The sequence below is a fragment of the Pteropus alecto genome, unplaced genomic scaffold, assembly GCF_000325575.1.
Source record: "Pteropus alecto unplaced genomic scaffold, ASM32557v1 scaffold68, whole genome shotgun sequence".
In the NCBI taxonomy this organism is placed as follows: domain Eukaryota; kingdom Metazoa; phylum Chordata; class Mammalia; order Chiroptera; family Pteropodidae; genus Pteropus; species Pteropus alecto.
This window is the reverse complement of record NW_006441386.1, coordinates 5503915-5524297: the sequence shown is the minus strand read 5'-3', so window position 1 is coordinate 5524297 and position 20383 is coordinate 5503915. Positions and strand designations below refer to the sequence as shown.

The 20383-nt window shown below is 40.8% G+C and overlaps 1 protein-coding gene across 1 annotated transcript in view; it reads left to right on the top strand.

Annotated features, from left to right (window-relative positions):
- The window catches only part of RCC1L (RCC1 like), a 41609-nt gene that overhangs the window by 19248 nt on the left and 1978 nt on the right, over positions 1 to 20383 (top strand). The window contains exons 6-10 of the mRNA XM_006918526.3: positions 705 to 789; positions 8093 to 8274; positions 12402 to 12489; positions 13303 to 13476; positions 15899 to 15984. Coding sequence (XP_006918588.1) covers positions 705 to 789; positions 8093 to 8274; positions 12402 to 12489; positions 13303 to 13476; positions 15899 to 15984 — 615 coding nt within the window. The remainder of the gene's footprint in view (positions 1 to 704; positions 790 to 8092; positions 8275 to 12401; positions 12490 to 13302; positions 13477 to 15898; positions 15985 to 20383) is intronic.

Genomic DNA, 20383 nt, shown 5'->3' with positions numbered 1-20383 from the left:
GTGTAGTGCTTCTTGCACAGGCTTCAGAGTCACATGGATGTGAATTGAAGTCCCTGCTTCTCCACATGTTAACTGGGCAAGTTACCAACCTTCCCTGAGATTCAGTTTTGTACTGGGTGGTCTTGGTTATTGACTTACACAGTGCCTGACATAACTGTTCAATAAAGGGTGCTTTTCATTAGGCAGTTAGGAAAATAGGTCTGCAATTCAGTAGAGTTGTTGGGACTGGAGATAACAGTATGGAGGTGACAGCAAAAGCCTTGGGAATGGATGCAGTTTCCCAGGGAAGTGTGAAGAGTGAGGAGAGAAGAGGGCAAAAGACAACCTTGGAGGATTCCAACACTGAAAGGTAAGAAGTAGAGGCTGGGCAGAGACTAGATGCTATTAGACAGGCAGAAGAGAGGAGTGGCAAAGAGAAAGGTTTTTGGAGGAGGGAGTGGTTCCTCAGGTGGGAAAGTGTGGAAGAGCTCTTGAGTTTGCTCCTTAAGACACCTGACACTTTACTTTAGCAAGAGCAGGTTCAGTGGAGTGGGAGACAAAAGTTAGGCTGCGGTGCATTGAGAAAAGATAAGGGCCTGCCTGGACCCAGCCCACTGGGTGCTCAGGAGCGGTAGGGAATGCTACTGAGCTTTGAGTCCATTGACTAGGACTCTGGGCTTCTAAGGATTTCTTCTCAATAAACCTTACCTCTATCTGTCTAATAGGTCGCCTGTGGTCAGGACCATAGTCTGTTCCTAACGGATAAAGGAGAAGTCTATTCTTGTGGTTGGGGTGCCGATGGGCAAACAGGTAGTGTACCTTTCACCCCGGGGGATAGTGCAGTATGGCTTTGTGAGCCGTAGGGCTCTCATGGGCTAGAACCTACCTTCCCTGATTTGACTCTTACCTCTCTTGTTGCTTGCTGGGGAACACTGTTTTGTTTGTCTCATGCCCTTCCCCTCACCCCTGGCTCCCATAGAAATGAATCAATAAAGGATTGGCTAGAGGATTGGAGCACCCCTCAACAAAAGAGTTCTGAGCCTTTTCAAGAAGAAACAAATGCCACCTAAAAGGAGGTTGAGTTTAAGAACAATATCATTGAAAGAGAAACGAGGGATAAGCTTCATCAACCTTATATATTTAATTTTTTGTTTTTGATATTTGTTTGAAGCAAGGGCCTTTAAATTTAAGATTTAAATCTTGTGTAAATCCTCAGTAATCCTACCACCACATCAAATCGTCTTTGTTCATTTTCTCATGTTTTCTTCCAGTCCTTGTTCATATGTGTACATCTTTTATACAGTAATAATAGCATAGGTTTGATTTTATATGCTTATTTAAATTTACATAAAACATTTTTCCATATTAACAGTTTTCGCCTTTACAGTTTTTAGTATTTGTATAATATAACATCAAATTAATTTAGCATAAGGTAAATTAACCATTTAATCATTTTATCGAACAGTTACTTAATCATTACCCTGTCGTGAGGAGGCATACTTTTTGAGGAGAGGATGTGCAGCAGCCATTGGAGCTGATATGCCATCATATATATGCATGTGTGTGTGTATATGTATATGTGTGTGTGTGTGTGTGTGTATATATATATATATGTATACACACATATATATATACACATATATATATACATACCGTATAAATATATATATGTGTGTGTGTGTGTGTGTGTGTGTGTATAGCTTTTTCTTTCGTTTGGGTTATTCCTAGGATAAAGTCTCAGGAGTGTGTCGAAGGATTAGGATATTTTTGTTTTCAGAGTGTTATTAAATTGCCTCTCAAAAGTTTTACCAATTTATACTGCCATCAGCAATGTACAGAAGTACCACTTTAATCATAACCTCTCTAGCAATGAGGATTGTCAATTCAAGTGTGCCAATTTAATTACTATTCCAGTTTTCTAAATGTACATCTTTTTGGTAAATATAAAGTTGAAGCTTCTCTTTATTTTTAAAATCCTATGTGGGTAATTTTTAAAAAGCAGCTTTTTATAGAAATAATAAATTGTTGATACATTTTGACAGCATAGATAGGAATAAGGTAAAGAGTAAAAGTCCCATCGCAGGAGATAACCATGGCTAAGTTTCCCGGTGCCATTCTAAAAACTTGCTGTCACGTGCTACACCTCCTTCAGCCTCACTGCCTTGCTTGCTGGGCTCTGAGTCCAGCCATGGAGGCCCCCTGCAGTCAGTTCCTAGAGCCTGCCCTCTTCTTTGCTGCCATAGGACCTTAGCCTAGAATGCTCTTTGCTCTCCTTTTCATCCTGTAGGCTTCAGCGTGGATGTCATCTCTTCAGTGAAGGCTTCCCTGACTATTCTTTCTAAATCAGTTGTTTTCCTTTTCTCTTGTACTTTCTGTGTGAGCATCCTATTCCTTTCTTTCAAAAATCTTCAACATTTTGAATTACTTAAAAAAAATCTTTTTAATTTATATGTATTATAGAATATACAAAAGATGATATGTAGGCAGTACTCCCCAAATTGATCTGCAGATTCAGTGCAATTCCTATCAAAATTCCAACTGCCTTATTTGTAGAAATGGACAAACTGATGCTAAAATTAATATAGAATTACCACAATTACCACAAGTAGCCAAAAAAAAAAAAAAAATTTAAGAACAAAGTTGGAGGAATCATACTTTCTGATTTCAAAGATTACTACAAAGCTATAGCAGTAATTAAAACACTGGCATAAGAATAAGCATAGATCAATAGAATAGAATTGAGAGTCCAGAAGTAAACTCATACATCTGTGATCTATTATTTTTGACAGGAGTGCTAAGACGATTTAATTGGGGAAAGAATAGTCTTTTTAACAAATGGTGCTGAGACAGCTGGATATCTACATGCAGAAGAATGAATTTGAACTCCTATATACACCATCTACAAAAATTACCTGAAAATGGATCAGTCATAAATGTAATCTAAACTATAAAACTCTTAGAAGAAAGCTTAGATGTGAATCTTCATGACCTCAGATTAGACAGCAGTTTCTTAAATATGACACCCAAATCATAAGCAAAAGAAGGAAAAATAGATAAATTGACCTTCACGAAAATTTAAAAACTTTTATGCATCAAAAGACAAGATCAACAGAGTGAAAAGACAACCCACAGAATGGAAGAAATATTTGTAAGTCATATATTTGAAGAGAGTCTAGTATCCAGTATATATAAAGAACTCCTATAATTCACTAACAAGACAAACAACCCAATTAAAAAATGAGCAAACGTTTTATATAGATATTTCTCCAAATAAGCTATACAAATGGCCCATAAGCATATGGAAAGATACACAAATAGTCATTAGGGAAATGCAAATCAATACCATGAAATACTACTTCACATGCATTGGTATGGTAACTCTCAGGAAAAAACCTCACATAATAACAGGTGTTGGCAAGGATGTGGAGAAATACAAACCTTCATACATTGCTGGTAGGAATCTAAAATGGTACAACAGCTGTGGGAAACAGTTTGTCCATTAAACAGAATTACCATTTGACCCAGCAATTCCACTCCTAGGTATGTATCCAAGAAAAATGAAAACTTGTCCTCACAAAAACTTGTGCACAAATGTTCATAGTATTCTTCATAATATCCAAAAACTAGAAACAACTCAGATATCCATCAACTGATAAATAAATTTAAAAACCACAGTATTTACATGCAATGGAATGCTATTTGACCATAATATAACTGAACTTTTGATACATGCTATACCATGGATGAACCGTATAAATCTTATGCTAGGTGAAAGAAACCAGACACAAAAGACACATAGTGTGGAATTCCATTTATATGAAATGTACAGAAGAGGCAAATACATAGAGACAGAAAGTAGATTAGCAGTTGCCAGGGTCGAGGGTGAGGTGGGAAATAGGGAGTGACTACAATTGAATATGAAGTTCTTTCTGGGTGATGCTCATGTTCTTAAATTAGAGGTGATAGTTGCACAACATTGTGAATATACTGAAAACCACTCAATTATGTACTTTATAATGATTGAAATGGTGAACTTATGTGAATTTTATCTCAAAAAATGATATGGAACATAAATGTAACTTACAAAACATGATAAAATCAATATTTGTGAAACCACTACCCAGTTTAAGACCTAGAACATTCTCAATACTGCAGATTCTACCCACGTGTGACTCTCCTGTTTCATATGCTTTTCTTCCTACTACAGGGAGATCCACCATTCCAAATTTTATTTCTGTTATTCCTTTCTTTGAGAGAACAAAAAATTTATACACATGTGCACATACACACTCCTAAGTAATGTATTGGCTAGTTTTGTTTCTTTTAGGAGTCATACTGTATATATGTATCTTACATACATTGGTTTAAACTTAACATTATGTTTCTTAAGATTCAGCCCTTTTATAAGTATCTACAGTTGATTAATTTCTTTTTTCCCCTTTATAGCTGGGGAGCCCAACTCCAGCCTGGAACTTGTTTTTTGTCTTTCTTCAAGTTTTAAAAAATGTGATATGTGGTTAAATACACATAACATAAAATTTACCATCTTAAAATCATTTTTAAATGTAGTTCACTGGTATTAAGTACATCCATATTCTTGTGCAACTGTCACCACCATCCATCTCCAGAACTCTTTCGTCTTGCAAAACTGAAACTTTACACCCATTAAACAGTAACTCCCCTTTCTTCCTTCTCTCCTCAGCCCCTGGTAACTGCTATTCTACTTTTTGTCTCTATGAATTTGACTATTCTAGGTACCTCATATAAGTGAATCATACTTTGTGTGTGTGTGTGTGTGACTAGTTTATTTCACTTACCATAATGTCTTCAAAATTTATCCATGTTGTAGCATCTGTCAGAATTTCCTTCCTTTTCATAGGCTGAATAATATTCCCTCGTATGTATATACCACATTTTGCTGATGAACACTTGGGTTGCTTCTACTTTTTACTTCTTGGAATAATAATGAACACAGGTGTCCAAATCTCTCTTTGAGACCCTGCTTTCAATTCTTTTAGGTATATACCCAGAAGTGGCATTGCTACATCATTGGTAATTTTATTTTAAAATTTTGTGAAACTGCCATACTGTTTTCCATAGCAACTACACAATTTTATATTCCTCCCACAATGTATGAAGTTCTAATTTCTCTACATCCTCGCTAACACGTTATTTTTCTGGGTTTTGTTTTTGTTTTTGTTTTTTTTGTATATATATTTTTAATAGTAGCCATCCTAATGGGTGTGAAGTGATTATTTGGTTTGTGGTTTGCATTTCCTTAAAGTCAGTGATGATGAGCATCTTTTCATGTGCTTATTGACCATTTGTGTATCATCTTTGGAAAAATGTTCAGGTCCTTACCCCATTTTTTAAGTAGGTTGTTTTTGTTGTGGTTGTTGAGTTCTCTGTATTCTGAATCTCTTATCAGTTATTTGATTTGCAAATATTTTCTGCCATTTTTTGCATTGCCTTTTTACTTTGTTGATAGTCTTTTGACGCACAAAAGTTTTTACTTTTCATTAGCCAAATTCATTTATTTTTTCTTTAAATTTTTTCCCCATTTTTAAGAAATAATTGACATATATCATTATGTAAGTTTAAGGTGTATAGCATGATGGTTTGATTTGCATATATTGTGAAATGATTACCATAAAGGTTTAGTTAACATCTGTCATCTTATACAGATACAATAAAAAGAAAAGAAAAAATTTTTTTCTCCTTGTTATGAAAGCTCTTAGGATCGGCTGGCTTTCTAAATAACTTATTTTTTAATTTTGTTTCCTGTGCCTTTGGGGTCATATCTAAGAAATCATTGCCAAAAACAGTGTTATGAAGCTTTTGCCGTATGTTTTCTTCCAATAGTTTTATAATTTAAGCTCTTACATTTAGGTCTTTTGATCCACTTTGAGTTGATTTTTGTATATGGTGTTAGCTAAGTGTCCAGCTTTATTCTTCTGCTGCATGGGGGCACCCAGTTTTCTCAGCACATTTGTTAGAAGGCTGTCCTTTTCCAATTGAATGGTCTTGAGACTCTTGTCAAAAATCATTTGACCAATATAAGTGAGGGTTTATTTCTGGGCTCCCTATTGTATTCTATTGATGTATATGTTTGTCTTTTTGACAGTGCTACACTGTTTTGATTACTGTAGCTTTGTAGTGAGTTGAAATCACAAAGTATGAGTCCTCCAAATCTGTTCTTCTTCAAGATCATTTAGCTATTTAGGATCCTTTTGAGATTCTATATGAATTTTAGGATGGATTTTTCTATTTCTGCAAAAATTATTGTTGGGATTTTAATAGGAATGACATTGAATCTGTAGATCACTTTGCATAGTATTGACATCTTAACAATATTGTGTCTTCCAGTTCATAAACATAACATGTCTTTCCATCTATTTATATCTTCTTTAATTTCTTTCAGCAATGTTTTGTAGTTTTTATTGTACAAGTCTTTCACCTTTTTGATTAAGTTAATTCCTAAGTATTTTATTCTTCTTAATGCTACTATAAACAGAATTGTTTTCTTAATTTCTTGTTTTGGATTGTTCACTGTTAGTATATAGAAATGCAATTGATTTTCATGTGTTGATTTTGTATCCCGCTTCACTGAATGCAGTTCATTTTTATAGCTGTATGATATTCTACTATGGAATACACCTCAATTTATTCATTTTCCTGTTGATAGATATTTGGATGGTTTACAACTTTTTGTTATATAGCAAGCAGTGCTTCTGTGACCATCTATATGTCTCCTTGTAGATGCGTTCAAGAGTTCTAGGAGCTCTAGTGAAGATTCTGTGAGTGGAAGTGCTAGGTTATAGGGTATGCATATGTATTCCAACGATTGTTTTTTAAAATAGTTGTAACAGGTAACCCCCACAACAGCAGGGCAAAGCTTGGTATTGTCTACCTAAAAGTTTTTGCTTGTCTGATGGATGTGAAATGGTATTTCACTCAGGTTTGAATTTGCATTTCCCTAATTACTACTGAGAGTGAGGATCTTTCCATGTTTATTGACCAGTCTTGTTTTTTCTTCTCTGAAATGTATGTGTTATTTTTGCCCATTTTTGTTGACTTATTTGTCTTTTTCTTACTGATTTTTAGGAATTCTTTGTATATTTCATATCTTAATTCATGTTCCTATCTTTTCTCAGATTGTAGTTTGTGTTTTTGGCCACCCATCTGAGTTTTTAATTTTGACTATATTTTTTCATTTCTAATTGTTTCCTGTTCATATTTACCTGGTTATTCTTGATAGTCTCTTATTCTTGCTTTTATTTCTTTGAACATTGCATGCAGAGTTATTTGTATTTTGTATATTTTAATTCCAGTGTCTGAAGTCTGGAGGGTCTAAAATCGGTTGTTTGTTGGTTCTGTTTATTCTCACTCATAGTGGCATCTTATGAGTTTAGTAATTTTTGATTGCGATCTCATATTTTATTGAATTTAATTTGTGGAAACTCTAAGAGCCTAAATTGGAGATGCTTTTCTCCAGAGAGGATTTGGATTTGCTTTTGCCTGCTGCCAAGGGGTGCTGCTAGTCTGACAACTGCTTTGAGCCCCTGTGAGGAAGCCAGTTTAAGCAGGAGTCTGTAGTTTAGTGTTCTGCCACGTGTGCTGCTCAGGGATTACTCTTCGTCGCATTGCTGGTAGTGACTTTGTCTTCAAGCAAGCCCTGTCTTTTCCTCTGTTTACTGTTTACCATGCCAGTTTGCCTGTTTCCATTTATTGTTTTGAGGGTGGGATGGGGTGGAGGGTTTGGTTGGGATGGGTTCTTAGAGATTTCCTTTATTTTCCAGCAAGCCCAACAGTGCATTAGAAATTGCTTGGCATAATTTATGCAAAGTCTAATAGGTTCATCGTATAGTGGTCTTTCATCTTGAGAAATTTTCTAACTTGAATTAGACCTAGACAATTTACAGGGTTTTAAAATGGTCTAATTACAATTATGTCTTTTTCTTCCTCTGAGAAAGCATAGAGAAGGAAGTTACCATAGCACAGGATTTCTGAGTTGGTATTTGTAAAGTGCTTAAAACTGTGTTTGACATATAGTAAGCCTATATAATTGTTTGTTAAGAGAATAAATAATTAAAAGTATTTTCCATCATGTTAGGTCTGGGTCACTACAATATCACCAGTGTACCCACCAAGCTGGGTGGAGACCTTACCGGAGTGAAGATTGTCCAGGTTGCCACCTATGGTGATTGCTGCCTGGCTGTGTCTGCTGATGGAGGCCTCTTTGGTTGGGGCAACTCTGAGTACCTGCAGCTGGCCTCTGTCACTGATTCCACACAGGTATGAGGTCACTTACAGCATGGTGCTGGGAGGTTTGGAAATATAATGTATTAAGGACATTTATAAGAGGTTCTTCACCAAAATGTGATGTATAACGTGCTAAGATGTTAAGGCCTAACCTACTGTGAGACTGCCTCTTCAAGGTTCCAAGTTTTTGGCAGTCTCATTATAGCCTGGAAAGAAAGCTTAGATTCAAAAGCCATCATTATCAATACTTCAATGAGATAATACTGATTTACAGCCATATTTTAAGTATGTTCGGGTACCTGTCTTGTTCTAAAAGGGATATGAGGCTGTTTATCTAAGTTCCTATGATGTTGTAGTATGCTTTTTGTTTCAGTATAACACATACGCCCCCAGAGCACACAGATCATAAGCTCTATGAAGACACCTGTGCTGTCCTACCCAGATAAAGCAGTAGAAGCCCTGCCTGTGGCCTCTTTTCTTCACTTTCCCCTTCTTCACACTGAAGTGAACCACCATCAGTACAATACAGTAGAATTTTAAACATTTTATTAAGGAAAAATTCAAATATAAACAAAAAGTATAGCTTATTGCATAGTTAATCTCTATGTACCCATCACCCATGTTTAATAATTGCCAACTAATGGCTCATTTAAAAGAGATATAATTCATGATTTTTAAGTATATGATTTACTGTTTTTTAGTGTAGTCACAAGGTTATACAAGCCTCTCCTCCCTCCAAAAAAAAAAAAACCATGCTCTGTAATGGCCAATTTTGTTTTTACATCTATAATTCCATCTACTCTGCCCTCGATTACTTTGAAGCAAATCCTTGATATCAGCTTTCATCTATAAAAGATAAGGCTTATTTAAAAAACATTCTATATTCCTTAATATCATCAAACTTTGACAAATACAGAAGGGTTTTAATATATGTTAATAAGAGTTGGATGAAAAAGGTGAAGGGGTTAAGAAGTACAAATTGGTAGTTACAAAATAGTCACAGGAATGTAAAGTAGAGCATAGGGGATATAGTTAATAATATTGTAGTAACTACATATGGTGCCAGGTGGGTACTGGGCTTACTGGGGGGATCGCTTCGTTATTCATATAATTGTCTAACCACTGTGCTATATACCTGAAACTAATGTAAAATAATATTGACTGTCAACTATAATTAAAAAAAAAAATAAGTGAGAGGAATGGAGAAAAAAGATTAATGATAAACCTGCACAAAAGGAAACTAAAGATTAGCTAATAAGATGAAAAAATACATTCTCTATGGTCTGGTCAGTTAGAAGTGGTTGCAGATTTGACTCTGAGCTTCCTAGTAGCCAAAGCCAAGAAGAAAATGTCATTTAAATGATTCATTGTTTCTGTAAGATAAACAGCAAATAAAGCATTCAGAAGTACTGCTCTTTCAGATACCAAGGCCTGAGAAAAATGTCTCCCATGGTCTTCGTTTGGGGGACATGTCCAGCATCATATCATTGTTATGTGTTGTATTACCAATGACCCCAAAACTTAGTGGCTTAAACAGCACACATTTATTATCTCACAGTTTCTGTGGGTCAGGAATCTTGGGGTGGCTTAGCTAGGTCTCCTGGCTCCAAATCTCTCAAAGGCTTCAGTCATCTTAGGGTTCAACTGGGAAAGGCTATGCTTCAGGACCACACCAGTGGTTGTTGGCAGGATTCAGGTCCTCGTGGACTGTTAGACTGGGGCTCCACTTCCTTGCTGGCAGTTGGCTAGCTAATAGTTGTTGGCCAAGCCTTCCTTGGTTCCCTGCCATGTAGACTTCTCCATGTGGTAGCTTACAACATGGCAGCTGGCTTCATCAGAGTGAGCAAATGAGAAGGCAAGAGAGAGTGCCAGTGAGACAGGAGCCAGTGTTTTATATTTTAATCTTGGCAGTGACCTTCCTTCACTTTTGCTGGCATTCTGCTCATGAGAAGCAAGTCACTAGGTTCAGTCCTCACATGAGGGCGGGGATCACACATGGGTGTGAATGGGTTCATGGGGATTATTGGGGGTCATCTTAGAAGTAGCCCATCACAACCTTGATTCTTCACTGTGGCTGGAGCCTCATCCTGTCAGTGACAACAGTGGTAGTTTCCAGTGGCTTTTTGTTAGAGTATCCCAGTGTTTGCTGAGGACCTTGTGCCAGAGCACAGTGAGATAAAGAAGCTCTCTGAGAGCCAAGCAGCAGAGGCCAGGCCCAGCCCTGACAGCCTCACTTCACCTAAGCATACATTTTCTAGATCAGTAAGCCCCTTTATTCTTTTTGAGTCAACTTAAGGACTGTTATCTTTCAGCTGTCTCTATTTGAAAGTGAATCTATAAAGATTTATGGCTGTCACTGAAGCACTTAAAATCTATCTTTCCAAAGTTATTCCTCAGTAGAAGTGCCAAAACCAAATCCTGCTGGAAAGCTCAGTTGGCCACATTTCACTCTCCAAATCCCTGGCCCTCCCATCTCTCACTCTCAGCAGAAGATCTTGCCTCTTGTTTAATGGAGAAAACAGATGCTATCAGATGAGAATGCCCTCAGTTTCTCACTATGACTCCTACACACTTAAACTGTGTCTGTACACACCCTGGATCCATTCCTTTTCCTAGCAGTGGAGGAGGTATATCTCTTCCTGTTGAAGCTAATTCTTCGCTCTGTGCCCTGTATCCCATCTCCTCCCACCTCCTCAGAAGCCATACTTCCATTTGTTGGGCCTTCTTTCCCAAAACTTCAACCTATTCCTCTCTATTGGCCCCTCTATCAATCTTTACACTTGACTCATGTGTCTTTTATCTTAAAAAGCTCTACGTGGACTCCTCCACCTCCTCCTGTTCTTCCCACTCCCTACCCCTTTGCTTTACTTCCTGCTTCCCTTTTAGGCCAAGCATCTCAAGAGCTGCATTTATCTACTGTCTCCTGCTCATTCCTCAATCCATTCCACTGAGTTTCCACCCTTATTCGTTTGCTGAGTGGCTCTTGCTACGGTTACCAGGGACCTCCATGTTGCTAAAATAATAATAAAGAATCTGGAGAACATTTTTCAATCTTTATCTTTCTTGACCTCTCAGCAGCGTTTGACATTAACCATGACATCTTTGTGAAAAAAACTCTTCCTCTTGCCCTGGTGACTAGACTCTACTATTGCTCTCTTGTCTTTCTTGTTGTTCCTTCTTAATCTCACTTACTGGGTCTCTTCTTGTGCCAGGCCTTTAAATGTTGAAGAGCCTCCTGGAGTGGACTTTGCTCTCCTTTTCTCTATATTCCCCCTTTAGAAGATCTTATCTGTACCTGTGCTGCAATTACCATCTATATGCTAATGACTCTCCAGCTTACATATCAGAGCTCTAGACATCACTAAGTAGCACTTGACATTTCCACTTAGCCATCTCTAGGCAGTGCGAGTTCAGTGTGTCTGAAAGTGAACTTATGCTCACCCCACCCTCACCCCCTCCCCCATGCTCTGTTTTCTTCTCCATTGTTACCCACGTCCATCATGTTCCCTTCTAGAAATCATTTCTTTCTCCTACTTAGAACCCCTACTGGCCTCTCACTGTGCTTAGATAAAGACCAAATTCTTACTGTAGTCCACAGCATCCTGCATGATCTGGCTTCCCTTTTCCCTGCTAGTGTCTTGTACCACATTCTCCCTCGTCCCTCTGCTTCGGCCACTCTGACTTGTTTAACTGCCCTGAATGTGCCTTGCTCACTCATTCCCTTTGCACGTGCCATCTCCCCTACTTGGAATACCCTGCTCTTCTCCCCTCACCCAGTTACTCCTGCTCATCCTTCAGGTCGCAGTAGAAACAAAGCCTTCCCCAACTGTTCCTCCCCCTGAACTAGATTGGTCTCCTTGACATTCATTCTCAGAGACCCTGTACTTTCCTTCATTGCATTCAGGACAAATTAATTTTATGTTAATTTCGTGTGGCATCTGTCTTCTCCACTAGACTAAACTCAGAGAGGAACCAGGTTTCTTGCTGTCTCTCATGTTCCCAACACTCAGTTAGATGGTTAGCATATGTTCAGTGTTTGGGGAATATTTGTGGCACGTATGAATGAACTGGGACTTATCTTCTCTGTACACAAGACCAGAATATTTCCAAGTTCTCACTGGTTTGTCTTCCTAACAGTGTGGACCCTTCCTTTGATTCAGGTGAACATCCCCCAGTGCTTACCCTTCTCAGGAGTGGGCAAGGTGGAGCAGGCTGCATGTGGTGGGACAGGCTGTGCTGTGCTAAATGGTGAGACCCTGTTGTAGGCAACTGGGGTTGGATGGGGAAGGATTGGTGTCCTTTGGCCTCATAGGCAGCAGACCTCAGCCTAAGGAAGGGAATGTGGCTGGGGGAGATCGCGTTAGATTGAATTCAGCTAATAGAGGGTGAGGGTGACATTCTTGACAGGAAAATAATAACTGTGATTTATATGTAGACAACTAGACAGCACAGAGCTTAGTAATTCTGTAGCAAACCTCTGCAGTGGAGAATGAACTGTTTTCTCCCCGCCCCTTAGTCTGGGCCAGAGACTGTGCCAAGAAACAAAAAGCAAATAGAAGAGCCTTAGGGTTTAGATACCGAGATCCATGCTTCTGGGATTAAACATCTGGTACCACTGATGAGTATTAAAATTCTTATAACCAAAAAATCATTTCTAAGAGTTTTAGGAATCTGGCCAGAAGTCGTTTAGAACTTGGCTTGGTCTTCTGATCAGTGTGAAACTTAGAGCTGTTCATAGGAAAAACTGTCCTTTGAAGGCTCTCCTGTGTTCACATGGGGTTTCTGAGTGATTTATGGATGGGTCCTGTTCAGGTTACCCTCAGGATGTGGGAAGTTTGTATTCCGAGATTGGTGACCTGGTTAGACGTAGTCCACCGGCAAGAATTTAAGAGAGGAGAAAAGAAACATGATTTTAAATATATGTCAGAATGTTCTTGCCAAGCAAGGAGGAAAAAAAAATCCATGTGGATATAATACATCTTGGTGGTGCAGTTTGAATTTCTAGAGAGTGAGGGCTGCTCTTGGTTTGACTTACTGACCATTGTTTTTCCTGTAATGTAGGAGAAGGACATGTTTTTGTCTGGGGCTATGGAATTCTTGGGAAAGGACCAAACCTAGTGGAAACTGCTCTTCCAGAAATGATTCCACCCACTCTCTTTGGCTTGACGGAGTTCAACCCAGAAGTCCAGGTTTCCCGCATTCGATGTGGACTCAGCCACTTTGCTGCCCTTACCAGTAAGTGACCAAGCCTGTGCAGCCTCAAAGACTGACAAAGCTTCACTCTCTCACGTTGAATCCCGAACTGTGGGCAGCTCTCAGTTTCCATCTATGCAGTGGAGTGGTACCTTTGTGTGGATAATTAAAGAGAGCAGCCAATCCAGACGTTGTTGGCTTGAGGTTTTATAATGCATCTTTTTTTCATCCTGGAGTTTTGTTTTTGGTTCATTTGGTTTGTGGTTAAGCTAATGTGAAAGTGAATTTTCTCAAGAGGATACCAGTCAGTGGTAGGAGAGGGGACTGTTGAATATGTTGGTATACTGGGGGCAACCAGCAGAGGTTTGGCATTTCCACAGTGGGTAATTAGGTAATGAATGTGTGGGGCTTAATCCCATTGCCTGGCCAAGCCCAGACCCGAATCTGACCCAGGAACGTGGGATGGCAAGGGGAACATTTGTAAGATCATCCTGTGGTTTTGTGGAAGTAAATCTGCCTCATTTCTCCAAAGTGCTGAGAGAGAGAGAATGATCAAAGGGAAGGCTGAAATGGAGACTTTCTCAAAGATTTGCCAAATTACAAAGCCATAACATATCCACTTACCCTACAGACCTCTTGATTAAATCTCCTATTCCACCACAGTGACTGTTAGTTCAATTTGTTCCTCTTTAGTTGACTTGAATTGTCAGACTGTATTAATTTAATTTCATTTTGTGATTCTCAAGTAAATTCACTATTTCCTTGCAATTAAAAATTTTTTTCATCTTATGGTAAGTAATTGTTTTCTTTTAAACATCTGGGCTGGAACATTCAGTTCAGGTCATCCTCGTTTGTGTTCTCTGGCCCCATGTGAGGACTGTTCCAGATGAACACCATTCAGTACCATCTGAATTCCAGGCCTTGGGTGCCTTAAAACACACAAGCTGTCATGTGGACCATGTACGAGTAGGTTGGAGTCTTGCCTGATTGTATGTATTAAAGTACTAAGTGGTGGCAATGCTGACTGGGGTTGTGTCCCCTCACCATTACTCAAGCAGAGTCAGCCACTTATGTTTGCAAATGAGTCTAGTTCTGTGAGTTTTCTAAAGCTACTTAGACTTAATAAGTAAGAGTCATTATGGACTAAGTACGGAGGTGTCAGCGATCTATTGTCCAGACTATTCTAAGGCTTGGACTATGTGCAGAGTCACATACTTGAGAATCTATATGAAGTATTTCTCTAGAGTAGACTATTTTCTGTTTGCTGTCATGCCATGTGGCCATTTTTGATCACACTGAAATGAAATCCCTATCTAGGTTTTCCCCAGGACCCAACAGCCACCCTCCAAGTGCCAGTTACTATCCCTCAGTAGAGGGAGCATCCAAACTTGGATTTCTCCACTGTCTGTGTGCCCAGTGTTCGCATATGGCCAGCTGGGGGCTGGAGTTGTTTGGTTTATCCTGAGGTCTGCTAACGTTTTGGGAGCTAGACTGTTCTATTCTGTTAAACACATAAAATTTGGGGGTGGAGGACCAAGGATGATGGTCCGACCAGGGTGCCTCTTATAGCTCCTAACAAAACGATTTCTTATTTAATTAGCCCAGATTATTTTAGTCCTGGCTTCTCCATGTCTTTTCTTCTACTTTTACTAGGCAGATGCAGGGCAGTGAAATGGGGCCTTTGTGCCAAGAAGTGCCCAAAGCTGATGTAGACAGAAGTCTCAACTGAGGCCGCCCTACCAGATCTAGGTCCCTTCCTGGAGGATGCCCTGGTCTAGATGCAATCTCCTGGACTCACCTCTATGGCACTTTGTCTGTCCTTCTCCTTCTTGACACTTTTTATAGTTCGTAAGCATGTATGTATGGGTTTGATCATTTGTTTGACTCGTCCCATGAGGATGGGAACCATGAATGTTACGTTCACTGTCCTGTCCCAGTTCCTAGCACACAGGCATAGACCTGGCCCAGAGAGGTTCCTGTGTCACCATATGTCATTTGACTGAATGCTCAAGATATGGAAACCCAGACAAGGAATGACAAATATCCTTATTTCTCACTCTGTCGAATTAGAAAGGCCATGGCATGACCAGGATTTGAGGAAGCTCAGATTTCAAGATTTGTAGAGGGCAGGGTTTGGTCAGACATAGCTGTTGGTGAGGGAGTGTATGCATAAGGGGCAAGTAGAGTGGGCTGTGAGCAGGAGCCACCTTGGCCCACGGCCTCATGTACATACTCATCTCCCACGTGATGGACACAGCGTAAATTTGGGCTTGGACATGTTTTTGGTATGAGGGCAGTCTACTTTTCAAAAGAAAGCATTATTTTCTGATAGAAATTGAAATTTAACATTGGGCTCTGTTTGTACCAGGCTCTGGAAAGCAAGTTCTCATGCAGGGTCCTTCCTCTTCTTCAGACTTGCTCTTGGCCTAGTCCCAACCAAACCACTGATTTTCTTTCTTTGCAGACAAAGGAGAGCTGTTTGTGTGGGGCAAGAACATCCGAGGGTGCTTGGGAATCGGCCACCTGGAAGACCAGTATTTCCCGTGGAGGGTAAGGCTAGACTGGGCGGGCTTGAGATCACGTCCACAGAGCAGATTCAGCTGATGTGGCAGCAGTGCCCAATGTGCAGCTGGGCCAGCACTGGGTCCTGGAATTGCCCCCACTTTCAGTCCCGGCTGCCTTCCTCCTGCCCTTTTGCCTCAGGTGAGGCTCTCCAATTGAGGAGCCAGATCGAGTGCCCAGTACCAGCTTCTCAGGCTGCAGGCTCACTGCCCTCTGCTCCTTCCTGGGGCCTGTTGAGTGAGTAATGGGAGGGAACGGCCTGTGTGGGGTTGCAGTCCCACAGTGCCCTATAAGAAGTCTCATCAAAGGCTGTCCTCAGGTATGTGGAGCAGGGAAGCAGAAGCACACCAGGTGCCTCAGAGAGAAGCAGGCTGTGGGCCGAGTGCCGCAAGGCTCGGGGAGGCTCTGCAAGGGGGCGATTCGAAATGAAGAAGTTGGCATGCTAGGAGCTGTTTACAGAGGCCCATGTAGAGGAATGTTTTACAGCAAATTTAAAAGAAAGCAGGATGTTTAATATCTACAACCACCAAAATGGAAAAATAAAGGCTTTTCTTAGGGGGAGTATGCCATTAGACAAAAAGGCTTATTTCAAAATTAAAGAGGTAAAAAGTTCTTTCTTCAGTTGTAGTTTATCTTAGTATTGTTTACTAAGATTTTTGAGTTCTTCTAAAAAAAAAGCTATTTATTTATTTTTGAATGCAGAACATATGTACTTGGTACAAAGTGTGTTATGGAAAATAAATTTCCCATGCCTCGTCCCAGCGGCAGCCACCAGTGCTGGTTTCTGATGTTCTCCTCCAGAGACGGTCTCTGTGAGGAGAAGTGTATACATGCCAGAGCATTTTCTTTGAAAGTTTGATATTAATAGTGTGTTTCGAAGTTGTGTAAAGCATTTTTTAAAAACATGTAAAAATGCAAAAGAAATGTGTAATTTACATAAAATAAGGATTTGTCTGTCAAAAACCCACTACAGAAGGCTTTGAGGCACTTCGGTATTTTAGAGGCTTGTTTCCATTGGCCTTTCCCACGGCTGCTGGCTCTCCTGGGTTCCTGTGCACTCTGCAGGCCCTGACTCCTTTATAAAAACTATAGGTGCAGTTTCTAAGAGAACAGATCACAATGAAGACTTTACACTTGTTAGAAAAAAAAATGGTTGTGCACCAGAGTTGTTCCCAAGCTGATTGGTGCTTGCTCACTTGTTCCCTGAGCCTGGAAATACTATTATGTATGACAAATGGAGAGTTAGTTGGTAGACAGTGGATGGCTCCTCATGCAATGATTTAGATGTCCTACTTGTTTTCATGGTAGTTCCTTACTGCCCTCTCTTGAACCTCACTAAAAAGGCCATTCTGAGGGAAAGCTTGGGAAACAGTAAAGGAACTGGGTTTTGGATGAATGACCACTATGACGGGAGGCTCCCTACCTGCCTTCAGTTCCTCCAGATTAGAGCAGGGATATAAGGACAGCCATGAAATAAGGTTCGAAATCAATAACATTTTCCCTGTTGAAACGGCTGGGCTAAGCTTTGGGCCCGGTTGTGAAGTTGGAAGCAGCAGGCTGCTGGGGGCTGACACCACTTGCATTAAAACCAGACCCCGCTTCTCTGACTCCATGCTTACCAGGCCTCCCTCTCGGAATGCCAGTCCCTGCATCTGTGCCATCAGGGAAAGGATACTCGGTCTGTCTCTGTGACAGCTGCTTTCTTGCCAAACTGTCATCCTCCTTCTTTCACGTTTGTTGAGTCCTGTTTGTGGAGCCACTGTGTTCCCTTGTCACCTGTTGATTGGGGTTATGGGGATGGGTAAAGGATGATGCTGAGGTCTGAGGGCCTGGTCCTTTCCACTGTGCAGGCTCGAAGATGTGAGGCTGAGGCTCTGGGACAGTAGTGGTGGCAGGAACCAGGTTTTGGGTCAACTAGGCTGGATTCCTTAAAGATTCGATTAGTCTGTTGGGTGTTGAATCTTACTGTAGTCTATTCTTTTACTCACTTAAAAATTACAGGTGCCTTTTATTCTTTAAACAACTCTATTTTGTTAGTAATCTTCAGTGGGAGATATGTTACATCATTTAAAAATATTCCAAGAAAGAAAAGAAAGAGTAAAGTATTATTTGTAGCTCCTGCAATGGTACTAACTAGTTATGCTTAGACTCACAGAACTTGGGCTTTTCTGAAAGTATGTAGGCCCAGGTAGTGACATCTGAGCTCCCTGATTTAAACTTCTTCTTCTAGAGGCTTTCCAGGATCTTTTTCTGCTACATGTTGATATTCAGAGCTCAGACAAGTTCAATAATTTCTTCCATGGTTACACATCTAGTGAGCAGAGCCATGAATCAGACTCAGATATGTCTGACTGTGAGACTCTGGTCTCCTCACAATAGTCTCATCCTCTGTGAGGGCCTGAGCCAGAGATTCAGGATTCCCAGCTGTGGAGGGAAGGAAGTGTGCAGACGCAGGGACACATTGCCCAGGTTTCATCTGGTCTTTACAGGACCCTTTGACCTAAATGGCAGCATTGTAGGCATGGGAATAGGCTGCTAGGGGAAGTTTTTGAATGGCCTTCACCGTTCAACCCTGGGAATTGCACTGGCTCTCCACAAACAAACTGTACAGCCTTTCTGAGGGGACAGCAGAGCTGTCAGTGTGCCGGGTGCTTTGCATTTGTTCTCATCCTCAGAACAACCTATGAAGATTGGGGCCCTTCCCCCACAGCATGCACGTATGAACACTGACTTCAGGAGTCCAAGGGGCTGGATTTATCTCAGAGTCACTCTGGGTGGGGCTTCGATGTGAACTTGGGACTCTGCCTGCAGGCTGTGCTGCCTCCTCACAGTGAGCCCCTCTGGTCAGGACCAGGCTGAGTTTAGGAGCGCAAGCTGGGGGGAACCCTCTGACTTCCAAGTCTCTTTCTTATATGGCCACCTCAGTAGCCACAGGCCCGCGGTGGTGCCGATGCCTGGGAGAGAGGTGCCCTGTGGGAATTGGTGCTCTGGGGCAGTGCCTCTTTGCAAGCTGAGCTCTTTGCCTTTCTCAGGCTGGTCACTTGTGCCAGGAAGGAAATTTCAGATGCAGCCACATGGGTGAATCTGCTGGGCCCAGTCACAGCCCCAAGTCAGTGCTTTCTTAGCTTTCTTCTGTCTTTTACCTGGTGGGTGCTTGTTTTAGGAACATGTAATTGTGGAAAGAGAGGTTCCTAAATTGATTCTGCGCAAACTTTTAAGTCACTCAGGCTAAATGTGCTTCTGGTTTAGAATTGTTTCTCTTTGCAATAATGTTGTGAGCATATATTGGTTTAGAATAGAAACTCCTTTTAACCTTGACAAGAACAAAAATAAAACATGGGTGAGGGCAGTCTTCTTTTGGACTCAGTTTAGAGACTATGTGAGGCTGTGAGGGACTGCTTGCTAGGGGGAGCCACCTGCTGCCCCCAGAAAGGGTGTCCGAGGCCAAGCCCCTACTTCCCTGGCCATCCTCAGCCAAGACCATCGTCCTGGCGAGTGAACCAAGGCCCAGTGGTTTACTCTGCTTTGTGTGCTAATGGCAAGAGCACTAGGGTAACAAGGACAGAGGTGCTTAAGTGCAGCAACTTGGCTGCAGATTAGTGTGGAGTGTGGCACTTTTCATGGGAGTGGTCAATAAAATGTGCTCTAATGGCCTGGAGAGGTTGCTAAGAGTTCACCTGGGCCCAGTCACCAAAGAAGCAGCATGTCTTCTGCTTCCCCAGCCAGTCTGGAACAATTTCTGCATCTGTGAGCCTCTGCAATGAGCTAGGGCATTGCTCTTATTTGTTTAGTGATTTCTCTAATAGGTTTTGCTAAAAGAAATTTGTTTAGGGAAGGAGGGGCAGGAAGCACAACTTGGTTACTAGCATCCATTTGCTTGTGGCCAGGAGTCCTTAATGGATTTGTCTCCCCATGCCAAAGGCGCCAAGCTCCGGGTCGACATTGCTGCCTCTGGGCTTTTAGGCCAGGCCATCTGGATCAGGCCTTTTCTTCTCTTAAGCTCAGTAAATGCCACAGGCTATTACACATCCCGTTTCTAGCTGTCACACTGCCCGGCCGAGTGTTACCATCAGGGCAGGATGGCAGAATTCAGGTCTGGTCAGAGTAGCAGCATCGGCATCCTGGCGGAGGTCTGAGGAGTAAGTGGTACAGGTGCACTTTCTTAAAATTTTCCACCTGAGAAAATAGTATACTTGGCCTTTGCTTGTCTTTGCATCAAAAACCTCTGGAAGGCCAACAAGAAACTAGTAATTTCCATTTCAGAGGGAAGGTGGGGAATAGGGGGATGAAGGTGGGTGGTAGTAAAAGGTATTTAATACCTTTTTATTCTTTTTCATTTTATGTCATTTTATATGGTAAGCATGTAAATGTATACTTATTCAAAATA